We start from the raw sequence: 23293 nt of genomic DNA, 5'->3' as shown, positions 1-23293 counted from the left end.
ACCTGAATGCATGTTGCTGAGTTAAACTTCATTTCTTACTGATTTGGATGACCTCAAGTGGGTTAAAACAAAGAAAGCTCATACTTCTCTGAAAACCCTTTGTTCAATGGAATGCCATACTTGTCTCAACTCATCCCACATATTTGCCGATGGCTACTCAGTGTCCAGGAGCAGAGATGAGCAGATACGTTCAGAGATTCTATGGCATACATTTCTTAAGTTATTCAAATATAAAGTTACTAGAACTATATATCTAAATGTATATGTAATATATGGGAGGGTAAGTCACAGTGTCTGTGGACATCAGTTTTGGGCCTACTTCTTGTCAGATAGTTTCTGAAATTACGTTACTTCTTAATCCTTACGACAGTCAATGAGTTACCCATTAGTTCCCTCATTTTATGAAGGAAGGAACGGAATCTCAGAGTAACTCATTCACAATCACTTTAAAGATAATAAGCATCTTGTACATGAAAAGTTGAGGTCTTTTCGAGAGACATGAGCAGCCATGATGCTGTGATTGTGTGAGGAATTTCAGCGGCTTGAATGCTTTCAGAATGAGAGCTAACTTTATGATACATTCACTGGTATTTTAAAGATTTTACTAATTTATTTGAGAGAGAGCACACGCAGAGGGAGGGGCAGAGGGAGCCCGAGAGGCAGACTGACTCAAATTGGGGGCTCAATCCCAGGAACTTGGGATCATGACCTGAGCTGAAGGCAGATGCTTAACCAACTGAGCCACCCAGGTGCCCCCATTCATTGGTGCTTTAACCTCTAGAAATTGGACTAATGATGGCAGAGGTGATAATACTAGGGAAGGATTTTGGGGATCACATTGGCAATGATTTCCTGTCACGTGTCTTCTGTAAATCTTAAGTGGCCGTGGAGCAAACAGTGCTTGCGTTACTGGGTGACCTGCCCATTTATTTTCAGCTTTGACAGGAACGGACACACTTTGGGAAAGCATGAAGACTCTCATTTTCGATATGAGTGGGTTGCTTCTGAGTAAAAATGTTGGCAGAGTGCTGTCGAGTAAATCCAACGGTGTAACTCAGTGCCACCCAAGAGATACCCTCAAATTATTTTGTTGGAGTTATTAAGGGAGTGAGTACATGCACGACTCTAACTCAGGCCTAATCATGAAAGTAGCAGAGGTAAATACTTTAAGATTTATACAAATGCCTCTTTAACTCTCAGGTTCATTCATTTTGAGTTGACTAAAGACAGACCAGGCCCAGAGGCATAAAGAAACTCGATTTCTATTTACTGCAGCAAAGACTAGTTAGCAAGACTCAGTTTTTTGGCACTAGCAAGTTATCTCAGGGAAACTATGTGTGTGTCTAAAGTAATGCTTTAAGGGGCACCTGGGCACTTCAGTTGGTTAAGCATCTGACTCATGGTTCTGGCTCAGGTCATGACCTCAGGGTCATGGGATTGAACCCTGTGTTGGGCTTGGGCTCCCCACTTAGCAGAGAGTCTGCTTGTCTCCTGCTCCCTCTGCCCCTCCTTCCTCTCTCTCTCACACACACTCTCTAAGAAATAAATAAATCTTTAAAAATAAAATAAGATAAAATAATGCTTTAAGGGGTACCTGGCTGGCTCAGTTGGTAGAACATGAGATTCTTAATCTCAGGGTCATGAGTTCAAGCCCCACACTAGGTGTGAAGCCTATTTATAATAAAATTCAGCAAAAAACAATGCTTTAAGATTTCTCCCATATTTTAAATAGCTAGGGATCCCTGGGTGGCTCAGTGGTTTAGCACCTGCCTTTGGCCCAGGGCGTGATCCTGGAGTCTCGGGATCGAGTCACACATCGGGCTTTCTGCATGGAGCCTGCTTCTCCCTCTGCCTGTGTCTCTGCCTCTCTGTGTGTCTCTCATGAATAAATAAATAAAATATTAAAAAAAAATAAATTGCTAAAAGCAGAGACCAGGCTTAAGTCTCTTTGGGCCTCTGCAGACCCAGTCTCTGTGCTGCTCCATGGCCTGGGATGTTGACATATGAGAATTCCATCAACAGACTTCCTTCCTCTGCCTTCTAGTTGGATTCAGACAAGGAGAGGCATCGATGCAAATCTGGAGAGTGGGATGAGAGAGAGAGATCTAGGTTCTCTTCCTCCTGAGCTGTGTCACCATTCAGGAGGACTGCCCTCATTGAACAGTTGCCTTGGATTCTGATAATTATTCCCTCCCCTCCCCCGCTGCTGCTAGCCCAGGATCCTGCCTGACATCTTATTGAGTTCCCTAACTCTGCCCATACCTCTGTACGTGACATCTTCGTGAAACTCTCCTCAAATTACCCTGTTGGGCTGTGCCATCTTGTTCTTGCCTGAACCCTGCCAGACACCTGTTGAGCTTTACGCATGGCAGGACACTCAATAAAGCCTTTTTAAATTTAATGAAAAAGAGTGGTCTGACAGTTCTAATATCTGCACTCAAAGATCGTTTATATTAGGGTGACCAGTTGTGCTGGTTTCCTTGGGTCTGAGGGGAGCTCCCATGATGTGGGACTTTTTGTTTTCAAATTGGGACAGTTTTAGGCAAACCAGATGAGTTGGTCACCTGTAGCCTATACTCTTTTAAGGTTTCCCATTGGTTTAGAAAAAGATTATCCTATCTTTGAAAAGATTTCTAGGATCATATTTAAGCTAAAGTTATTTTGCTCAATAGAGTCTTTCCTACTAATGAGAAAATGTGTGTCTGAAATGCTTCTCTGAAGGCACATTGGTGTAATGTGAACACAGGATGCATTATTTTGTCTGTTCAACTCTGTTTACTCTCCAGAGGAAGTCACCCAAGGAGCTAGTGAGGCATCGGGAGTGATGCATAAATGCTTACCAAGAAGTTTTGAGTGAATAGAGTGACCAAGTACATTGCAATGAAAAATGGGGCTGCTTGAATATGGTTTTCTGATTAAAAAAAAAAAAAAAACAACACTTTGGGGCATTTTAAGTGACAGTTTTCTGTATCCCAGTCCTTCCAGTGTGCTGTTATCTTGAGAACATGGGAAGATATTTGCATATTGTGAAAAACGTATTTTATTGCTTTGTGTAACTAATTTCATTTGTTGGTAATTTTAATTCCTATGAGAATTAAGGAAGAGAATTCCTAAGAAAAGCAACTACCTCAAACAAAGCTAACATTTTAAGAAGAAATCTTTATTTACATGTTGAATATAGTTGGATTATTTTATTTTATTTTTTTCCCCAACAGAAACATGTTTATCAAATGACAATATTAACAGCCATCACACTGCTTTAGTAAATAGACTACCTGGGAGGAGGAAATTTAATAGGGTTAGAAATCCACCACAATCTAAATGCTTTTCAATTCAAGATATTATTTTCTGGTAGGAGAGCTTTTGAATATTCACCACGGGAAGCCAGAATTGCAAATATGTATCCCTTTACCCCTGCCATTTACTCTCAATTTTCTTGATCTACTTGTTCTCCAAATCATTGTTCCCTTCTAAAAGTTGGACAAGTTATTTAAAACAAATTGGTAATATTGGCTGGCTAAATGAGAATTTAATAATTTACCTCCGGTATCTCAAGAGAGCTCCCTTTGGTATTATCTCTGCACTGAAATGGCTGTTGTCAATGTGGTTTTCCAACCATAAACTACTATAAGGAATGTGTGAAAGATATTGATCTAAGTGTCTTAGCTTCAGTTTGTTGTATAAACATTTATTGAATGCCTACTATGTGTAAGAAGATAATAGAAAATCAAATTTCACAATAGGAAGGTACTAACTGAAACATCAAACTAATGGAGAGAAAAAAATTAGTAGTCACTCATTTTGGTTAGGTTTTAAAACATTACATTTAAAAAAATATATAGGTATTTTTAGGCTGAATTTTCAAGATTGGATTCCCTTTTTCTTTTGTAATGTGAAATTTGTAAGAGTTTAACTAAGTGTTTATAAGTAACATTTTTTTTTTTTTTTCAGAGAAATGTGAGAACATGAAATGAGATCCTAGAGTCCCACAGTAAATTTTCCATGGCCTCCCTGGCTTGCCCACAGATGTGCTTTGCAAGATTAGGATGTGATGCTTGTGGCTGATAATGCAGTGGAATTTGTTACTGGACTTAGTAATTATTGGTCATAATCCTGAGTTGTTATTACCATTGAGATGGGCTGCAGAAATGAACACAAAGGCCAAGGGACCTGTGCCTCTATTGAACAGAGAGGGGAAGGTGGGATCCAAAACCAAATTTTCTTTGGTGGCAATTTTCTTTCTCCATAAAGGCAATAGAAGGTATGTTGGAGAAATGACAAAAGATCTTAAAAATGGAAATGTTGGTGATCATGTCAGTGCAGAAATTGTGCTGATGAAAGATCAAGAAAATCTCACATTGCAAATGGACCAATTATCTGATCTTAAAATGCCTCATCCTGGCTAATAATGGTGTGCTTTGAGGTTTATCAGTCAGGGGTTCAGACCATAAGAGTTCTCTGGTCCTTGTTTTCTTCATTATAGCTTTATTCCTTTGGCTCCAAACACCATTTTTATGTTCAGGAAAATGGGTCATTAATAGCCATAAAAAGCAAATATCTTATTGATTAAAGCAGTTAGGTAATAGCCCAGGTCTTGTAAGAATGGAGATCAAGATTGGTGTACGGTTGAGGAGGGAGTACCACCTGATGTGTGAGGAGTTCTTCAAGGAGAGGAAGATGAGGCAAAGTTTAAACTATTTGATGTTAAATTTTGTCCAAGGACAATGTGTATTAATCCAGTGAAACATATCTTTTGGCCCTGGAATTCCACTTTAAAAAATTTATATTAAGGAAAAAAAGCCAAAATACTTGTGCAGAAGTGTACACACAACGATGTTTATCACAGTATCATTTAAGAGCAGTTTAAAAGTGAAAGTAACCTAAATACCTATCAATAGGGGTTGGAATTCTCTGCCCTGAACCCAAAATGATGATGTAGATGTGTATGTCAAGGAAGGCCATGGCATATTATTCACAGAGTTAAAGAGAAAATAATTCCAAAGGTTATGTCTAACATAACCCAATTGTTGTTTTTAAAAAATATTAAAGTAAAAAATGGAATTAATATGTAGATATTAACTTGCATTATTTATGTTGCAAAGCTTGTTACTATATATTATTTCTGGGTAATAGGAATATGAATGACTTTTTTTTTTTAACTTGTTTGAAACTTTGTGCAGGTATTACCGTAAAAATCTGAAAAACAACAAAAACAAAAAACTTTCAGTTTTAAAAACTGAAGTACAACTTTGCCTAAGCAGAAGTCCTTTTGACTCTAGGTCCTGGGTGCGTCAGCTGCAGCAGGAAGTCTCTTTGCTAGGAAATGAAAAGCCCCATCTATACATGGGGTCTGGAAGCTGTAGCAGTAAAAGCACCTCAGTAGTCCAACCTGAGTCAGGGAACTGAGAAAAAACACTTTCAAACATAAGTTTGGACTCTACTTCTCATCTGCCCTTCTCTTCCTAATTTCTTTTCTTTTTTTTTTTTTTCTTCCTAATTTCTGACCCATGTTCCTGCCACCCGCTATTACTTGCCTCTGAATTTCCCACCGATTTCAAACTTAACATTCCTAAAACTGACTGGGATCTCCACCAGGTCTCTGATGGGATGCAATCTGTCCCCCGTTTGACCTTCCATAGTTCTTTGTAACCTCTACTGGGACACCTGTCTCCTGGGACACTTGTGTCCTGCGACCTGTATCATATTGATTTGGACATCTGTCTTATTCTTCTTGCAGAATGAAAGCTCCTTAAGGCAGTGTTTTTGCCTTACTCTTGGCTATTTCCCCCCAAAGCACCAAATTCTGTGCTCTTCTGATGGGAGGCACCAAAACCACATACAGGAAATCACTGAGAGAATGGACAGATGACTTCTGCAGGTTGCTAGCTCTCATGACATCTGGGCTTGCTTGTTATTTCTTAGCAATGTAGAAAACCACTTTCTCACTCTCTTTTGCCCTGTTGAAAATCCAGGCATGCCTTAGTAGAGATAAGGCAGAGAGAATTAGTGCTGCCCTTCTCTGATACTTGTAAACACAGGGTGTAGGATGTGCTATCATTTGAGGAAGTGGAAAATGGTACCCAGCCAACTATTTCTTGGGTCATTAAAAGTTATTAAAGAAAGCAATAAGAGACATGAAAGTAACCATTGCAATAAAGTGGAAGCTGTAGCTCAAAAAAAAAATTAATTTAGAGAAGCCAGATGGGAGAAGATTTGGAGAATACAAGGAGAATGCAGGAGAGGAGGAGTCATCAGAACAGTTCCAGAATGACGGCTATGGAATAACCAGAATGCTTCTGTTGAACCATGTCTGCATAGGTACCAGTAAAATGAGTACTTTTCAATAAAAGGGGTCCCTCTAAGAATTCTTCCCTACTGCGTCAGAACCAGTCTGGGTGCTGGAAGGTCTTTCTTACCATTGTTTCACTTCAGAGATCTCTGCCTCGTAGTACTACTCTCTGGATTGCCAGTTCTTATTCCTGCTTTCCCCCAGGCCGGTCTGTGTCCTGCCTGGAATGCCATAAAATTCTTCTGGGGTCTCTGCGTTCTCTGATCACCACCTGCAATTACAATCCCCCCAAGAGGAATTTACTAACGTCATTGGAAAACGAAGTCTCACAGCATTTAACTACTTTCCCAAGGTCCACGTTGAATTTGAGAGTGAGCCAGCATTTTGTGCTTGTGCGGTGGAAGCAATAAATACCATCCAGCACCGCTTCCAAGTAGCAATGCATTTAAAATGATAAAGGATAAAAAACAGTTTTCAAAATCGTCAGTCCTGCTCTGCACCACAGCGGATGTTAACATCTTGCTTACCTGCCATGTATAATTGCAATATAGTGAAGAGTTTGTGAGCCAAGGGGCCTGATGTTCATTGTGAGGGTCAGAAGGCTACTATTTGCGGTTACGAACATTTGTTGGCCTCCTACCTTGAGGACCAACTTGGTGCTTCTTTTTACCACTAAGAGACTAGTGGACGTAACGATGACAAGGAGGTGGCCCTTGTCCTCCAGTGTAGTAGGATGACAAAGACGCAGCTGAACATCTCATACAAAAGATGTGAAAACGAAGTAATGTGGGGTTCACATGGAGGGTGGAAAGTGATTCATTTGGAGGCAGGGAGAGCAGGAGCAAAGGCACAGAGGCCCTGGCAGGAAGGTTGTGTTTTCAGAGCAGGGGGTGGATTGACAGGCTTGTGTAAGAGGATGTATGGAAACATGTAGTCAGAGCTGGAGTTGGAAAGCCCATACCTTTGGAATTGGTTTTGGATAAATAGAAAAACCTGAGGCCATTCCCCTTGGCTTTTAAGACACTCATCTTGAAAAGTCTTTTAATTCATGTTGTATAGAGCTGAGCAGAACCCTAACTAGGTTGGTACATCGTCACTGCTGCCGACACAGGGAATTGGGAGAAATGAGGTTTCCCTAAACCAGTAAGAAGGCTTAAGGCATTCAGGGATGGCCAGCGCCGCCCCACACTCCTGGCTGGGGAATGTGTGACATGACCCTCTTGGGCTGATAGCATCCCCAGCTTGTCCAGCTGTCCTGACTGGGCTCCATATGAATGGCAGCTCTCTTTTACATCATAGTTTAATTTGAGATCAAATTGTGCTTTTCTTGGAAGCTGCCTTTATGCTTTAAGTCAGGGAATGTTTAGCTTTCAGCTGCAGAAGCTAATGGCTAGGGAGCATGACCCCCACCCCCTCACCGCCCGGGTTGACCAGCAGCAAAGCTATAAAGGGGCCTTTGACCTCTTGAACCATAATGATAATATATTTATTGAGATCTTAGTATATACCAGGCATGGCATTGAGCATTGCAGATGTATTCTCTAATTTAATCTTCATAACGGCTCTGTGAGCAAGATTCTTTAATTCTTATTTGACAGATGAGGAATTGTAGCTTATAAAAGTCAACTTCAAAAAAAAAAAAAAGTGAACTTCCTTGAAGTCATGCTGTTAGTGGTGAAGTTGGGACTTGAACCCAGGCACTGTGATGTTCTTACTTTTATCCCCTTCCACCGTTTGAAATCTGATTTTTAGAAAAGGCATTAGAGATGTACGGATGCCAAGTGTAAATACCTATGGAGAGGCAATGTGGGTAGGAGTTAGGGATATGGACCGTGTAGTCGACCTGACCTGAGTGTGCATATTGGCTCCATACCTTGCCCGTGTGACCAGACAAAAGACCTAACCTTACTGCAGCTTTCAGAGTCCACGCCTGTAAGATGCTACTGACAGCTGCACATCGATTGTCCAAAGTGTAAAAATGCAATAGTATACACGACTGCGTGGCCCGTGGTATGCTCTCAATAAATGTGAGCTCTTGTTGTTATCCATAAGGAGTTATGTATGCATTGTCCACCACTGGGATATTTGTGTTTTACTAATCAAATACCACTTAAGCCAAAAGAAATTAATCTAATGGAAGAACTTGTAAGAATCTGTACTCAATTATTTTTTAATTAAATAATATGCAAATATCAGGGCACCTGAGTGGCTCAGTTGGCTAAGTGTCTGCCTTCAGCTTAGGTCATGATCTCAGGGTCCTGGGATGGAGCCCCGCAGCGGGCTCTCTGCTCAGCACGGAGTCTGCTTTTCTCTTTCTTTCCCTCTACCCCTCCCCTCTGCTCATGTGCTTGCTATCTCTCTCTCTCTCTCCCTCAGATAAATAAATAACATCTTTTTTAAAAAAGATAATATGCAAATACTCAATGGCTAGAAGCCCAAGTAATACAGATGACCAAATTGTCTTTAATCACCCACTTGGTAGAATCTGGCTCTTCCTCAATTCTGTGGGGGAGCCCCCTGAAGGGGGCAGAGGGGTCCTTCCTTGGCATCTGGAAGTGATGCTTGCAGGCCACCTTCTTCGGGGGCTGGCTTTCCTCCAGCCTTATTGTTCAAGGCTCCTACTCTCACTGCTCTTATTAAAAGCACAGCTGGGGATCATGTATGTAAGGAATGGAGGTGTCTAGTAGGCAGAGAAAGATTCAAGGAGGCAGTTCTAGCCCTGCTCTGTCCCTAACTGGCTGTGTGATCTGAGCCCTCACCTCTTGACTATAGAATGAGGGTTTGAAGTTAGAGTCATCAGTCCTGTCTCCAGGGCCATTTTGCTCTACGTCTGCACATGATAAATGCAGGAGTGATGAAGCACTTCCATGCTAACAGAGTTGCCCACAGTCGCATACTTCCTGAGTGGTGGAGCTAAGACTAGAAAGAACCCCTCACGCCTAGTCCTCAGGGCTTGCATAGCTGTAGTAAATACTCACTTAAATGCTCTGTTTAATGCTTTGTAAATGCTTTGTTTGTTGACTGTTCTCTCATCCAAGTTCTCATAAACAGGAGTCATTTCCATTTCTATAATCCTCTGGCCCTATCATTCTAAATCTTCTCTTTTTCTCTCTGAGACTAGCAGAGTTGTCCCAGGATTTCAATAAATCAAGTGTCTTTCTGCCCTAGCTTGGAAGATCCCAGTGTGATAGAACACAGGGCACAAGAGAGCCCACCTTCAAGCAGCTGCCCTGTTCCTGAGTGCCCCTTCAGCTGTGCCTGGGAAGGTGGCTTTACTCCCCAACAGGTGTCCTGCGTCTCTAATCAAAACCATCAACTGCTGAGAATGGGGAGAGCAGCCACTTGTATAGACCCAACCCTTCCTGTCTTCTTCACTCCCCTTATTACACTATTTCTACCTTCATCCGAGACCCTGCCAACAGCTTTGACCAGGAAGAAATTCAGAGGAATTTCTGGCATCTCTGCCACCCCCCCAGGAATGAAAATTACTTCAATGTCTGCCAATGACTTGGGATAACAGAGCTATTATTGCTCAAGTGCAGAATTCTGGTTCTCTTGCTGCCACATGCTCCCGGCCTGAAATCCTTCAGCTTGATGGCAGCAGGGTCTATTTCTACTAAAATGTTGTTTTGAAATTTTCTACTGCAGTGATGCCCTGTCCTCCTGTAGCCTCTGGTGAAGCCTCTCACTGGGCCAGCTCAGATATGTACTTTCTCCGTCCACCCAGAAGACAAACCCACATACACACAAAAAAATGATCATCAAGGAAGATTTTCAGAAAATAGCTTCAATTACCCTGAGCACTGTGGTTCTGGGCTGGTCTCTGGGCTCTGTTACCAAATCCGCCCAGTGAATGACCCACCCCTGGGAAAGACAGCTCATAAGGCAAAGTCGGAGAAGTGACAAGAGGGCTTTCTGCTCTCCTCAAGGAGAAATCTGAGGAGATTCCAGTGTGGCAAGGACCCAGCAAGGAGGGAACCCATGAAGACGGAAGAAGGAAAGTCATGATTAAGCAACCAGACAACAAGAGCTACAGGTCTCAGTAGACTTAAGTAATTTTTATCTTGACTCTCCCATTCACTAGGTGTGGGACCTCCAATAAATCACTTTCGTCATATCCTTATCTGTAACAGGGTTGGATTAAAGCAGCCCTTCTGGAGAAAGCATTCAGTTAGCACACTATCTCTTCTCCACACTGGTGAGGGGCTAGGTGGAGGGAGGAGGGGAGAGAATCTTCAGCTGTGGTTCTTGGCCCTGGGGAGTTGGTGATCTTGTCGGGAGACCAGGACATGGACTAGTGGTGGTGATAAATTTGTTGTGTGGGATTTTGTGCTGAATCCCAAGGCTTTTTTTCCACTACAGGAATTTAGAATGGGGCAAGAGCAGAGGACTGGGAAAGCTTCTTGGAGGAGATAAAATACAGGAAGGGCCATGAAGGGTGGTTAGAATGTTAGGAGGGAAGAGGAAAAAGGAAATTTCCAGGTGAGAAGAGCAAAGAACAAAGACCGGAACAGGGTGCATCTGTGGAATTGGGAGAGTTGCCTGATGGAGGAAGTGGCTGAATAAAGTTTGTAGATGGGGCCCATTATGTAAGCCTTGAAAGCCATTGGATTTTTTTTCCTTTCTTCCTTCCTTCCTGTTTGTGTATCTATTACATAAGTCATCTAGAACTCTTTGGCTGGGGAGATTTGGGAGTAAGTAGTGCATGAGAGTTGTGTTTTTAAAAGATTTGTTTCTGGTATCAAGATTTAGGAGTAAACTTGATTAAATTAAGAGGGACCAAACAGGCAGTGGTTCTTAACCCTGGTGGCGCACTGAGAAATTATGGATACCTTGGCCCCTTCTCTAGATATTCTGATTCATTTGGTCTGGGGAGAAAGTCTGAGCATAGTCCCTTCTTTTCGTTTTTCTCCCTCCCTCCCACCCTCCCTCTTTTCTCTCTCTTTCTGCAGCTATTTGGATGTGAGGAGGATAAGGCCCTGAAATAAAACAGTTGCAATTGAAATGGAGAATTAAGATAAAGAGACATTATAAGGGTAAAAGTGCCAGGTGCCTTGCTAATGAGACATAGGGAATGAAAGAGAGATTCCATTTATTTCTTTGAAATATTTGTTGAGTACTTACCATATGCCTCTAGATCAGAAGCTATAAGAAATTCAGATGGCAAGACCCTGGTCCTGTCTTTAAGGAGCCAATGTCTAGTAGATGACAAAGAAAATAACTATAACACGAGGAGAATATGGAAACTGGTGTAGAGATACACAGAAAGGAGAGCGGTGGAAGGTTCCTCTAAGAGACAAGGTGAAGAAAGTTCTCCACAGAGGTCCCGTTTAGTGACAGCTAGAAGCATCAGCAGGTGAGCTTGGGGGAAGGGCCCCCCCAGGGTGAGTTAGAGTGAAGGGAAAAGTGTGGAGGCAGCTGGGTGTAATGAAGGACAGAATTAATGCATGATGAACAGCCTGATCCCTAAAAAAGCAGGTGGTATGTGGAAGGCTTGGTGAGAAAGATAGATTACTGCCAGAAAAGGCTAGATTTTTTTGTGTGTTCCCTCTTGATTTTTAAATGTTGGCAATGTTTATTTATTTTATTTTTTTATTTTTATTTTTTTGACAATGTTTTATTTCTCGAACTTAGTCATGGTTAAATGAGTATTCATTTTATAAGTATTTCTTTAAATGTACACAAAAGTGTATAAGCTTTTTGCTTGTATATTATTTTATAGCTTTAAATGTTTAATTAAAGAATGGTAGATATAAACAGTGTGACATACATGCACCTAATAGTACAATCTTATGAACTTTATCAAATAAATAAACAGAAAAATATACATGAATTAACAACTGTAGTTGGAAATGTTATAATATGCATCTCTAAGAACCATGAGTCAAATAGAAATAAGAACACTATGAAACAAAAAAGAACACTATGATATGAATGAACTGAAAATACAATTAAATAGTACACATACATAAAAAAAAGAAAACATATTCTTTTTAAATATACATGGCACATTTACAACAGGAGACATGTATCAGGCCATAAGTTCCAAAGAATCAATCCCATTTGGACAATGAGATTATGGGATTCTTATTTTTTAAAAGATAGCTAAAATAAAATCCTACATATTTAGAAACTAGGTGACATATTATCAAGTGACATTTGGTTTAAAAAAGTAAATATTTAGAACTAAATAAAACACTAATGATAGAATTTGTGTAACACAGCTAAAGTAGTACTTAGAGGCAAACTTATAGCTTTCAATAAATACACTAATGAATAAGAAAGTTTGGAAACAAGTGAGTTATCACTTTACACCCATTAGGATGACTACTGTCAAAAAAGCAAAATAACAAATGTTGCGAGCATAATATTAACTTTTCAAAACAAAACAAACAAACCAAAAAAAAAAAAACAAAAAACTTTTCAATTAAGGTATCATTTGTATACAATAAAATTCACACATTTTAGAAGTCAGGTTTTTTTAAGGTCTCAAGTGACCAGGTAAGGAATTCAAATGGGCAGAGCTCATATGGTGCAATAAAAAATCCAATAGACTTGGCATTGAATTATATTGACAAGTATGTGACTTTAGACAAACTACTTGAGTCTCAGGGTCTCATTTTCTCATCTTCAATCATGACAGGACTATATCTCCAGGGAAATGTGAAAAGGATAAAATAGTGTATGTACAGTGCTTGACATATAATAAGGATGTAAGAGGTATTAGTTCACTCTATTTTACTCATCAGAATCTTCAGGGGTGAGACCATAATCCCTGCATATTTGAAAAATACCTTAGTTGGTTCTGATGTACAGTTAAAGTTTCAAATCATTGGTATAGGCAGCAGGGGCCATGGCAGGCTTTTGATGGGGGAAATGGCATGATTAGAGCTCTACATTAGGGCTATAGGGTGAGTCTATAGTGGCACTCACTGGGCCTGGAAGCCTGGGAAAATGTGGAAAGGGAGAGTGTGGAGAGCAGATGGAAGATTAGATCTGGAGGGGACAGTGATGAGCTTGGTTTTAGTTAATATTTATTTATTTATCAACAAGCAAACATTGGTTCAGGCCTACTTTGAGTGAGCCCCTGTATTTCATACAGAGATAAATGCATCTTCACTTCCCTGACTCATCATTTAAGGAACAATTCTTGGAAGGCTTTCTGTGGCCTCTTTCTTCTGCCTCATCCTCTAGCTGACTCAGGTGGTGATACTGGTAGCAGAGGTTTAGGAAAGGTAGGGGTTTCCAGTTGACTGGGGTACAGAGCTCTCAGCCACAGATATTTCACTGGGGCAGAGGCTGGTAGGATAAATAGTGGCTTTCATCTTTCTTTTAGGATCTTTGAGCCTGGGACCCATAACCACTTCCTAGTCTAGATCCCATTCTTGATACAAATTCCTAGATCAGGTGCTGATTATTCTCCTCCTCCTCCTCCTCCTCCTCCTCCTCCTCCTCCTCCTCCTCCTCCTCCTCCTCCTTCTTCTTTTATAACACTAGGAACTGCCAGGCAAGTAGAATAAACATGAAACCATGATATCATTCATCTAGCATGATTAGGTAGCTGTAACAATGGTCACCAGAATGGGCTACACAGTCCCTGCTCATGTTTCCTGGACAGTTTCTTGAGGCAAATACATGTCACCAGAGGACTTATGCCGGCTACCTATCATGTTATCACAAGAAGGTAACTGTCACCAGACCTTGAAAGAAGGAACGAAATATCCCTTGTATCTTGTTTTGTTCTCAATAGGCCCACATATCCCTGTTTTGTCTTGACTTCAGGTACATGGTCCCATGATAGGGGGAACTAAATTAGGCAAGGTGGTCAGAGAGGGTCCTAAGGAAAAGATTATTGATGTCATATTGGGAGGAAGAATGGAAGCTAACCCTGGCAGGGTTAGGGGTTGGGGATTGCAAGGCAGCTGGAGTGTTCAGCCTTATGAGCATGGAAATACTCAAAACATAACGAGCCACTGTGTAGAAGGAGATTGGAGAGGTAGTTAAGGAATGGAATAAAGCATCTAGCTGGCATAATTTTGTCTTTGCCCTAAGATCAATAAGATGGCACTGAAAACTTTTTAAAGCAGGGAGGTAAAATAAATCAGATTTTCATGTTGAAAAGATTGTGTGGCTGCTGTGTAAAGACAAGATTAGAGAAAGGCCTGAGTACTTTTGGGAGTAGTTCAGGTGAGCTATGACGATAGCTTGGGCTATGTGATGTACTAGAGATAGAAGTAAACCAAAGATTTAGGAAGCAGATTTGATAGTCCTTGGCGATGAACTAGAAATGATGATATGAATCAATGGAAGGGAAGATTAACTAAGTGGTGACCCTTGTGTCCTGTTGCCGTTCAACTCTATAGACCTAAAACAGGCCGCCTCATCTTTTCTCTGCAAATCTCTATCTGGCTTGCTGTGGATGGAATATTTGTTTCTCCAAAATTCATATTTTGAAACCTAACCCCTAAATGGTGTTAGGAGGTGAGACTTTTGGGAGGTGATTAGGTCATAATGGTGGAGCCTCATGAAAGGGATTAGTGCCTTTATAGAAGAGCCTCCAGGGAGCTTCCTTGCACCTTCCACCATGGGAGGACACAGTGAGCAGAAGCTGTGATCTGGGAAGTGAGCTCTTTCCAGACACCGAATCTGCCAGGACCCTGATCTTAGACTTGCCAGCCTCCAGGATTGTGAGACATAGACGTCTGTTGTGTAAGCTGCCCAGCCTATGGTATTCTGTTATAGTGGCCCAAGGGACCTAAGACATGGCTTATTGTTAACCACCCATAATCATTTTTCCAGTCTTTTGATCTAAAATCTGGACATAATTATGGACTTCTACCTTTATCTCCAAACCTATGACGAATTGTCATAAAGTCCAGAATTTTCTCCTTTTGAAATGTTTCTTTCATTTCTCTCTCTCTTTTTTAGAATTCCAGTTTGGGCCCTTATAAAATACCTGGCATTTGGTGCCTACATTTTATCTCCCAGTTCTGGTCTCCATCCTGAACACTGTAACCCAGTGAGTCTCTTTTAAACATTGCTTTCACCATTCCCTTCCTGCCACAGAACTCTGCAGGGATTCCTCATTGGCCTGAAGTGAAAATCTCAATGCCTTGGTTTAGAATTCACGGCTTTCTGCAGTCTGTCTCCGATCCGCTTTGCCACTCTCTGCTTCCCTACAGTAGTAGTTTTACAACTCTTTTAAAGTTACTGAACCCTTTGTTCAAATGGAATCCTTTGTTCAAAAACATGGCAGCTCCATATGTACAGCATGTGAGTGGAGCTTTTGGTTGAAGTAGGGATGGGGATTGATTTCCTCTCCCTCCTCCCATTGCCTCCTTTCCTTCCCTACCTGCTTTGTCCCCTGAGATGAGTCTGCTCAGAATGTTGTTTGAAGTCCATAGCCTTCCAGGAATGCTCTTAGGTAGAAATAGGTGTTCACCTCAAGGAACAACTGGGTCACTGAATCCAACATATGTTTCCCTCCACTGAGCCTCTAGTCGGCCTCTCTGCTTGTTTCCTCATCAGGCAGGGGCTCTGCCTCATAAAAGGCCCCCTCTGTGATGTAACATGAGCATCTTTACCACACCTCTGTAGTGAGTGCAAGAGGAGTTTTGACATACTGCTTGTTACAGCGTCCTTCAAGAAGTTAAGACCATCACAACAAACACAGCCCCATAGAAGCAATTTTATAGGGACTGTCCAATGTGCTACCAGCACTCCTCGGGTCTGATTTGATTTAGAAAATGTTATATTGAGATCAGTGGTTTCCAAATGTGGGGGTGGGGCCCTGGAATTTGTGTTTATAAATAGCCCCCTGAGTTAAGAACCAATAAATCGAGTACTAGGAGCAGTGAAGTAGGATGGAGATTCTAAGCTGAGTCTGTGGGGATATTCAGTGATAATACTATGATAGTGCTCTATGTGGATATGATAATTCGCAATATATTTTTTCTCATGAAGAAACAGAAGAGTTAGAAGAGCAGAAGAAGAACAGGTTTGCAGGGGATCATCTTTCAATTTTGAGCAGATGGAATTTAAAACACCTGTGAGCCATCTAGGGGCAGATTTCCAGCAGGTAGTTGAAAATTTGGGTCCACGACTCAAGAACGAGGCTAGGGCTAGACTGAGGTGAGTTTGAGAGTCATCTTTACAGGGGAGATATAGGTAGGGCTGTGAAGGCAGGTGAGATTTTAATTTTTTTTAGAAGACTGATCACACAAATAATACTTTATTCCGACTTTGAATTCTATGGTCCTGCTAAGAAAGAACATACTTCTTAGGAAAAAAATGCTTCTATGTGCCAATATAAAAAAAAATAAAATCCAGGATAATATGTTCATGTGAAAAGAGCAATGCAAGACTCATAAAATATTATCTTTTGCCTAAAGAGGTTGAGAGAGGGGTAAAAAATATTTATCTCTCTGCATAAAGGAGCCACAAAAATACTAAGAAATCGGTAACAGGTAGGTGGGGTGCCAGGGAGACCATTTGCTTTTCCCTTCTTGATTTTTTAATTGTTTAACAATGCGAATTATTATCCATATAAAAATTAACTTACAACCTGATAAAAATGGAGGGGAGATTGTAGGAGTCCTGCCATATTTACATTTTCCTGAGCGATGAAATAAAAAAACAACAACAACCCTACCATTTATTATAACTATTACATCATAAAAGAAAAGAAAGGGCATCTTGAAACAAAAAAAAGCAAGAAAGAATACCATTTTTAAAGAAAGTCTTTTACTTGATACAATATTGTTGTCTCTTTTGCGCTTTGCTGTAGACCGATGACCACTTCATCACCACCTGGCTGTGGCCTGAAGAAGTCGTGGACACCACTAGTTAGTTAGTAAACTAGTAAATACAATTTTCTTTTTCTTTTTTCTTTCTTTTAAAAACTGAAGTATAATTAACATATGGTGTTATATTAATTCCGGGTGTACACTCTAATGACACAACAGCTCTATATATTACTCAGTGCTCATCCTACGTGTCCTCTTTAATCCCCATCCCCTCTCTCACCCATCCTCCCACCTCCCCCATCAGTTTGCCTTCTATAGCTAAAAGTCTGTTTCTTGGTTTCTCTCTCTCTTTCTTTTCCTTTGCTTGTTTGTTTTGTTTCTTAAGTTCCACATATGATTGAAATCATATGGTATTTGTTTTTCTCAGACTTATTTCATTCACCTAGCATTATACTCTCTAGATCCATTTACGTTTATTGCAAATGTCAAGATTTCATTATTTTTTAATGGCTGAGTTATATTCCCCTGTGTATGTCTGCCACAAAAGGGGTAAGCCTTTTTTTTATTTATTTTTTTATTTATGATAGTCACACACAGAGAGAGAGAGAGAGGCAGAGACACGGGCAGAGGGAGGAGCAGGCTCCATGCACCGGGAGCCCGACGTGGGATTCGATCCCGGGTCTCCAGGATCGCGCCCTGGGCCAAAGGCAGGTGCCAAACCGCTGCGCCACCCAGGGATCCCAGGGGTAAGCCTTTTAAGAAGGAGGAGAGTGAGTCTGTGAAATGCCTTTAGTAGGCCTTGGGAGGAAGGGGACAGGGTGAGTAAAGGAGGTGGAAGATGTGGCCAGAGAGAGAGGATAGAGACTTGCATCTGTTCAAGTGCAGTCTCATGGAAGGAAGAGCTTCGGGAAGGAGGGAGTGGGTGGTGGATGAGGCTGATACTGTCAGCTGCAGCTACTGAGAAGGATACAGGGTAAGCAGAGGCCAGGGACTTTGGAATTCAGGATTATCCTGCAATTTTTGTAGGGCTATGTGTCCAGGGGGGAATTGTTTTTGCTGGCCTGAGCACTGATGGGAAGTGAGAGGTCCCCTTTTCCCTTCAAGGACTTCACAGAGAGAATTCCATCCGAAAGCCTCCTGTCCATCTTCCGCCTGCCTTAGAAAGAAAATGTTAGTTTTGAAGGAATCCAATTACTTAACAAAGATTGGTGAAACCCAGAAATACTGATTATTGTGGATGATTCTGAGAGTTGAGGTCCTTCAAAGGGGCGATTCAACTCCTTTTTTGGGGAAAAAAATTTAACTTGGAGCAGAGATCTTTCAACCTTTCAACCTTACATATAATCAGGGTTCAGAACCCTTCATTGCGAAACTTCTGTGGGGAACTTACTTCTGAACCTTTCAGCAGGTACTTTCAAAGTATCATCCCTTTTGATGTGTACTTACCGGCAAGTGAAGGAGAGTTGCCAGGAGGCTCAGAATCTGGTTGGCTGATCCCAAACCACCCAGAAAGACTTGAAACAATGGATTCGGAGTGAGGTGTTTCTGTGAAAGGAATGTGAAAATAGGTCTGTTTAGGAGCTGATTTCATTTTCTGACTATTGATAACTTGGCCTTTTTTTCATTCTTTCTGTACTTACTACATATATCTATGCCGAGAGCCTCCTTTCCAGGACAAATTTTATCCTCATATTAAAAATGTTGTGTATATGTATGTGTCAAATATTTATTTAACTGAATAATTGTTGAACATATTACTTTAGCATTTTTCATTATTTTTTTGCACTCTTATCCCTCCTTTTAAGTATTTTTTATTATAAAACATTTCAAATAATACAGAAAAGCAGAAAGAAGTGTCCAGCAAATACACGTGTAATCTATCCTTAGATTTAACAATTTTTGGTATTTGTCCATATTTGCTTTATATGCAAACATTTTATATGTACATGCACATATGTAATATTTCTCAAAACTATTTAAAAGTTAAGTTACATCCACCCAGAAGCTTCACCTCTAAATACTTCATACCTCTCTAAAAACAACGTTCTCCCATATATGCACGATACCAATATCACATCTAACTAAACTAACAATTCTCCACTCTATATTTAAATTTCCCCAGCTGTCCCCCAAATGTCTTGTGTATCTGGCTGTTCAAAGCAGGAGCCAACCAAGAACATTTCTAGAACCATCTTTTTTTCTAGAACCATCTTTTCTAGAACCATCGTTCCTCCCCCTTCTCCCAAGTTATATTGATGGACTGAAGCGACTGGACCACTTCTCTTAAAAATGTCCCATTGTGGATTGGTCTAATGGTTTCCTTGTAGTACTGTTGAGCTTGTCCCTCTGTTCTCCGTATTTCCTGTATCTGGAAATTATAAAGAACAAACGCTTGATTGGATTAAAATTAAACATGTTTGTCAAGAACACTTCATGGGTGGTGCTGTGCAACTTCCTATTGTTCCCATCTTCAGAACAACACACTTCCAATACCTCTGAAGCCTCTGTTTCCCTTTCCAATGCCACCGCTCCCTCTTCCCACCAGAGGCAGCGATTATCCTGAATTCTCTATTGACCACTTCCTGTGTTTTCTTTGCAGTTCTATCACAGACCTGTGTATCTCCAAATAATACATTGTTTAGTTTTAAGCTTGTGTAAGTGAAATGATACTGGATATATATTTTTTGTGAGTCATGCAGTGCTAAAATTGCAATTTATCCACGTCGAGAAGCGAAGCTATAGGTCACTCATCTTCATATCTGTGTGGTATTCTCTTGTATGACTATACCACAACTAATTTATTCATTTTGCTCTTGATAGACATCAGATTGCTCTAGTTTTTTTGTTATTAGAAGCAATGCAGCAGTAAATCTCCTCATGCATATTTGTAGTCTACCTATCCAAGACTTTCTCCAGGGTATATATATCTAGGGGTGCAATTGCAGGGATGTATGGTATATGCAAGTTCAGCTTTGCTAGGTACAGTTCAGGGTACAGTTACAAAGAACACGAACCATCCCGGTTCATTAAAACAGAAAGGGATTTACTGTGTTATTGGTCATTTACAGAATTGTTAGGAGGGTAGAAGGAACAGATTCTAGGCTGAGCTTTTAGGAATGATTTCCTAAGCTACCCCAAAAAACTGGGCCACCAAGAAAGCTACAGCTTATCCCATCAACAGGAAGCTATGTTTTGAATTGAGAGCTGCCAATATAGTTCTGGCTGCAAAGCCGCACTGCCTTAGGTACAATTAGGAAGCCACTTCAGCTAAATCAGGAAGCCACTGTTGGAACTGCTGGCTGCAAAACCAAGCTGCCTCTGCTCTGAAACCACCTTTTAAAACTGAGAAACCACCATTATAATTTCTGCCAGCAAAATAAGTGCCCTGAGGCCCATCTTCCCCCACAGAATTCTGTTCAGGTCTCACTGAGCACATTGGACACGTCAAGCCTCAGTTGTATCTGGAATTCCAGCTATAGGGGTGTCCTGGAAATGTAGATTTTAGTTTTCTGACCTTTGGAATGTAAGATGGCCACGCAAAGGAGGTTGGAACAATGGTTGAGCAAACTAGTCCACAGTCCTGTCAAAACGCTCTCTCCTCTGATGGAGTCAGCCTGTGCCCCTGCCAGCGGCACATGAGAACACTTGTGCTTCTACATCCTTGCCAGTGCTGGCTTTGTTGGGTGTTTGTGTTTGAAAAGCTATTTTATTGTATCTTCATTTGCAGTTCCACGGTTAATTACGAGGTTGAGCATATCTTCATGTATATATTCATATGTATTGGCCATTCATGTTTCCTTTTCACAGATATGTCTGTTTATGTCTTCTGTATATTTCCTGTTCTTTTTGTTTCTTATTCATTAGGATTCTTCACATATTCTGGATAATAATTCTTTGTTGATCATATTCTACAATTGAAGCTTGTCTTTTCACTTTTCAAATGGTGATTGTATTGAAAAGAAGTCCTTATTATTTGTCAATTTTGTTAAATTTTTTTCTTGAAGGTTTGTGCTTTTCTTGCTTGTTTTAAAAATCTTTCCCTACTCAAGATCATCAGGATAGTTGTTTGTATTGTTTTAAAAAGTTTCGGTTTTACTTTTCCTGTTTAGTTCCCGATCCACATGGGATTGGTTTGTATGGACGGTGTGAGGCAGGAATCCATTTTCATTTGTAGGAAAAGCCTTCTGATCTGCAATGCCAAGATTTATCATAGATCCTGTGATATATTTATATTTAATTATAATATATTTATTATAAATATTGTAATTTAATTATAATATTTATATTTAATTTAAATATAGATTAGTTCCTGGGCTCTCTCTATTCCATTGGTCTGTTCTTCATCCTTGTATTATTAAACTCATAATCCTGATTATTGAAACTATAATACTTCTTGATTCTGGTGGAACCCATTCACCCGTCTCAGGTATACTAGGCTTTTGGCTCTTCTTTATATATTTTATTTTAGTTTAGTTTTATTTATTTTTATTTTTTTCTTCTTTATATATTTTAGAATTAGATTATAAAATTCTATAAAACATCTTCGTAGAATTTTTACTGGAATTTCATTGAATCTATAGAACAGTTTGGAGTGAAATGAGATCTTTAAGATAATCTTCCTATCCATGGAAAAATTAGGTCATTCTGTTTATTTAGGTCTTTTTTGTTTGTTTGTTTATTTAGGTCTTATTTAATATCTTTCGCCAAAGTTTTATGTCTTTCTCCCAAAAGTTCTTACAGATTTTTTGTCAGACTTATTCTCTAGTACCTTATTTCATTGTTGCTATTGTAAATATTTTTAAAAATTGCATTTCTTGACTTTTTTTGCTAGGATGTAGAAATGCAGTTACTCACATTGATCTTATACCTAGCAAACTTACTAAATTCTGTAACTAATGCTAATAATCTATAGATACTTGAAATTTGCTATGTAGAACATAATATCTGCAAATGATGACAATCTGGTTCTTATTTTTTTGAATCCATATTCTTTTCCTTATTCGTGCCTTAGCGCACAGGTTAGGATTCTAATACAGAGTTGAGTAGAAGTAGGAACAGTGTGTAACCTTCTATTATTCCTAATCTTAAGGAGTATCTGTTAGTATTTCACAATTTTTAAAAAAAGATTTTATTTACTCATGAGAGACACACAGAGAGAGGCAGAGACATAGGCAGGAGGGAGAAGCAGGCTCCCTGTGGGGAGACTGATGCGGGGATCATGCCCTGAGCTGAAGGCAGATAGATGCTCAACCACTGAGCCACCCAGACATCCCAGTATTTCACAATTGAGAACAAGGTTTGCTCATGTTAGTTTGAAGACATCTTTTTTCATATTAAGGACATTTCTTCCTCTTTCTAGTTTATAAAGGTTTTTTGTTACTATTATTTGCTTTTTGTCTTATGAATGCTCCTTTGAATTTTATCAAGTGCTTATGTTACATCAATTTAGATCACAACATGACTTTTTCTCCTACTAATGATATAAATTACTTTAATCTGTATTCTAGTGTTGATCTAACCTTTTGCTCCTGGAATAAACTCTATTTGGTCATGACTTTTTTCATTTTTTAAATTGTTGGATTGCTTGCTAATATTTTGTTCAGGATTTTTTTCATTCACAATCATGAATGAAATTGATCTTCAATTTTCCTTTCCAATAGTGTCCTTCTCTGAATTTTTGTATCAAGCATGCACTAGCACATAAAATCAGTCTGAGAAGTGTTCCCCTTTCTTCTGTTCTCTAAAGAGTTTGTATCACTGGGTTTTTAAAGAGGCTAAAGGCAGCCAGTTTGGAGGAGAGACCAGTCCTTGGAGTCAGAGACATGTTTGAGCTCTCATCTTTACCATTTAGTAGTTGAGAGCTCTTGGGCTGGTGACTTATATCTCTGAGGTTCAGTTTCCTCATCAGTCAAGTGGAAGTAGTAATACACACTCTCCTTGCCCTAAAGGGTTGTTGTACTATCATGAGAATTAAATGGGATACTTTATGTAAAAATGCAGTATAAATCCTATAAGTAAGATAACCTCTGCAAAGCTGGCCTTAGGGAAAACATTGTCCAGTGAATTGCTTCCAAAACAGTCTCTGATACTGCAAGTCAGATAGAGGGAGCAGACATGCTCTCAGAGACTTCCTCTCCTTATAACGTTGGAGTGAGAAGCATGACAATGTACTTTCAGAGGAGATGGTGTTGGAAGTTTCCAAAGTCAAATTTGTAGCCTTTCCTTCAGAGCCTTGGAGAGGGCCCAAGTCACTGAATCA

At 40.1% G+C, this 23293-nt stretch overlaps 1 protein-coding gene and 1 long non-coding RNA gene across 7 annotated transcripts in view; one reads left to right on the top strand and one right to left on the bottom strand.

The window, feature by feature from the left end:
• CDYL (chromodomain Y like) overlaps nucleotides 1-15798 on the bottom strand; it is a 229924-nt gene extending 214126 nt beyond the window's left edge. For all 5 annotated transcript variants that reach the window (XM_025445348.2, XM_049106065.1, XM_025445386.2 and 2 more), the window contains exons 1-2: nucleotides 15642-15798; nucleotides 6417-6560 (exon numbers count right to left, since the gene is read on the bottom strand). In XM_025445348.2, coding sequence (XP_025301133.1) covers nucleotides 6417-6419 — 3 coding nt within the window. In that variant the 5' untranslated portion in view covers nucleotides 6420-6560; nucleotides 15642-15798. The remainder of the gene's footprint in view (nucleotides 1-6416; nucleotides 6561-15641) is intronic.
• A 71-nt stretch (nucleotides 15799-15869) lies between these two features.
• The window catches only part of LOC112658990 (uncharacterized), a 54485-nt gene continuing 47061 nt past the window's right edge, over nucleotides 15870-23293 (top strand). Inside the window, exons 1-4 of one of the 2 annotated variants that reach the window (XR_007408502.1) lie at nucleotides 15870-16755; nucleotides 17076-17137; nucleotides 17622-17780; nucleotides 18443-18713. This is a non-coding gene — a long non-coding RNA (uncharacterized LOC112658990). Of the gene's footprint in view, nucleotides 16756-17075; nucleotides 17138-17621; nucleotides 17781-18442; nucleotides 18714-23293 lie in introns of those variants that run through there. The other variant, XR_007408503.1, reaches the window with a different exon arrangement.

Source organism: Canis lupus, chromosome 35 (assembly GCF_003254725.2).
Source record: "Canis lupus dingo isolate Sandy chromosome 35, ASM325472v2, whole genome shotgun sequence".
NCBI classification, from domain to species: Eukaryota; Metazoa; Chordata; class Mammalia; order Carnivora; family Canidae; genus Canis; species Canis lupus.
This window is presented reverse-complemented; position numbering and strand designations above follow the sequence as displayed.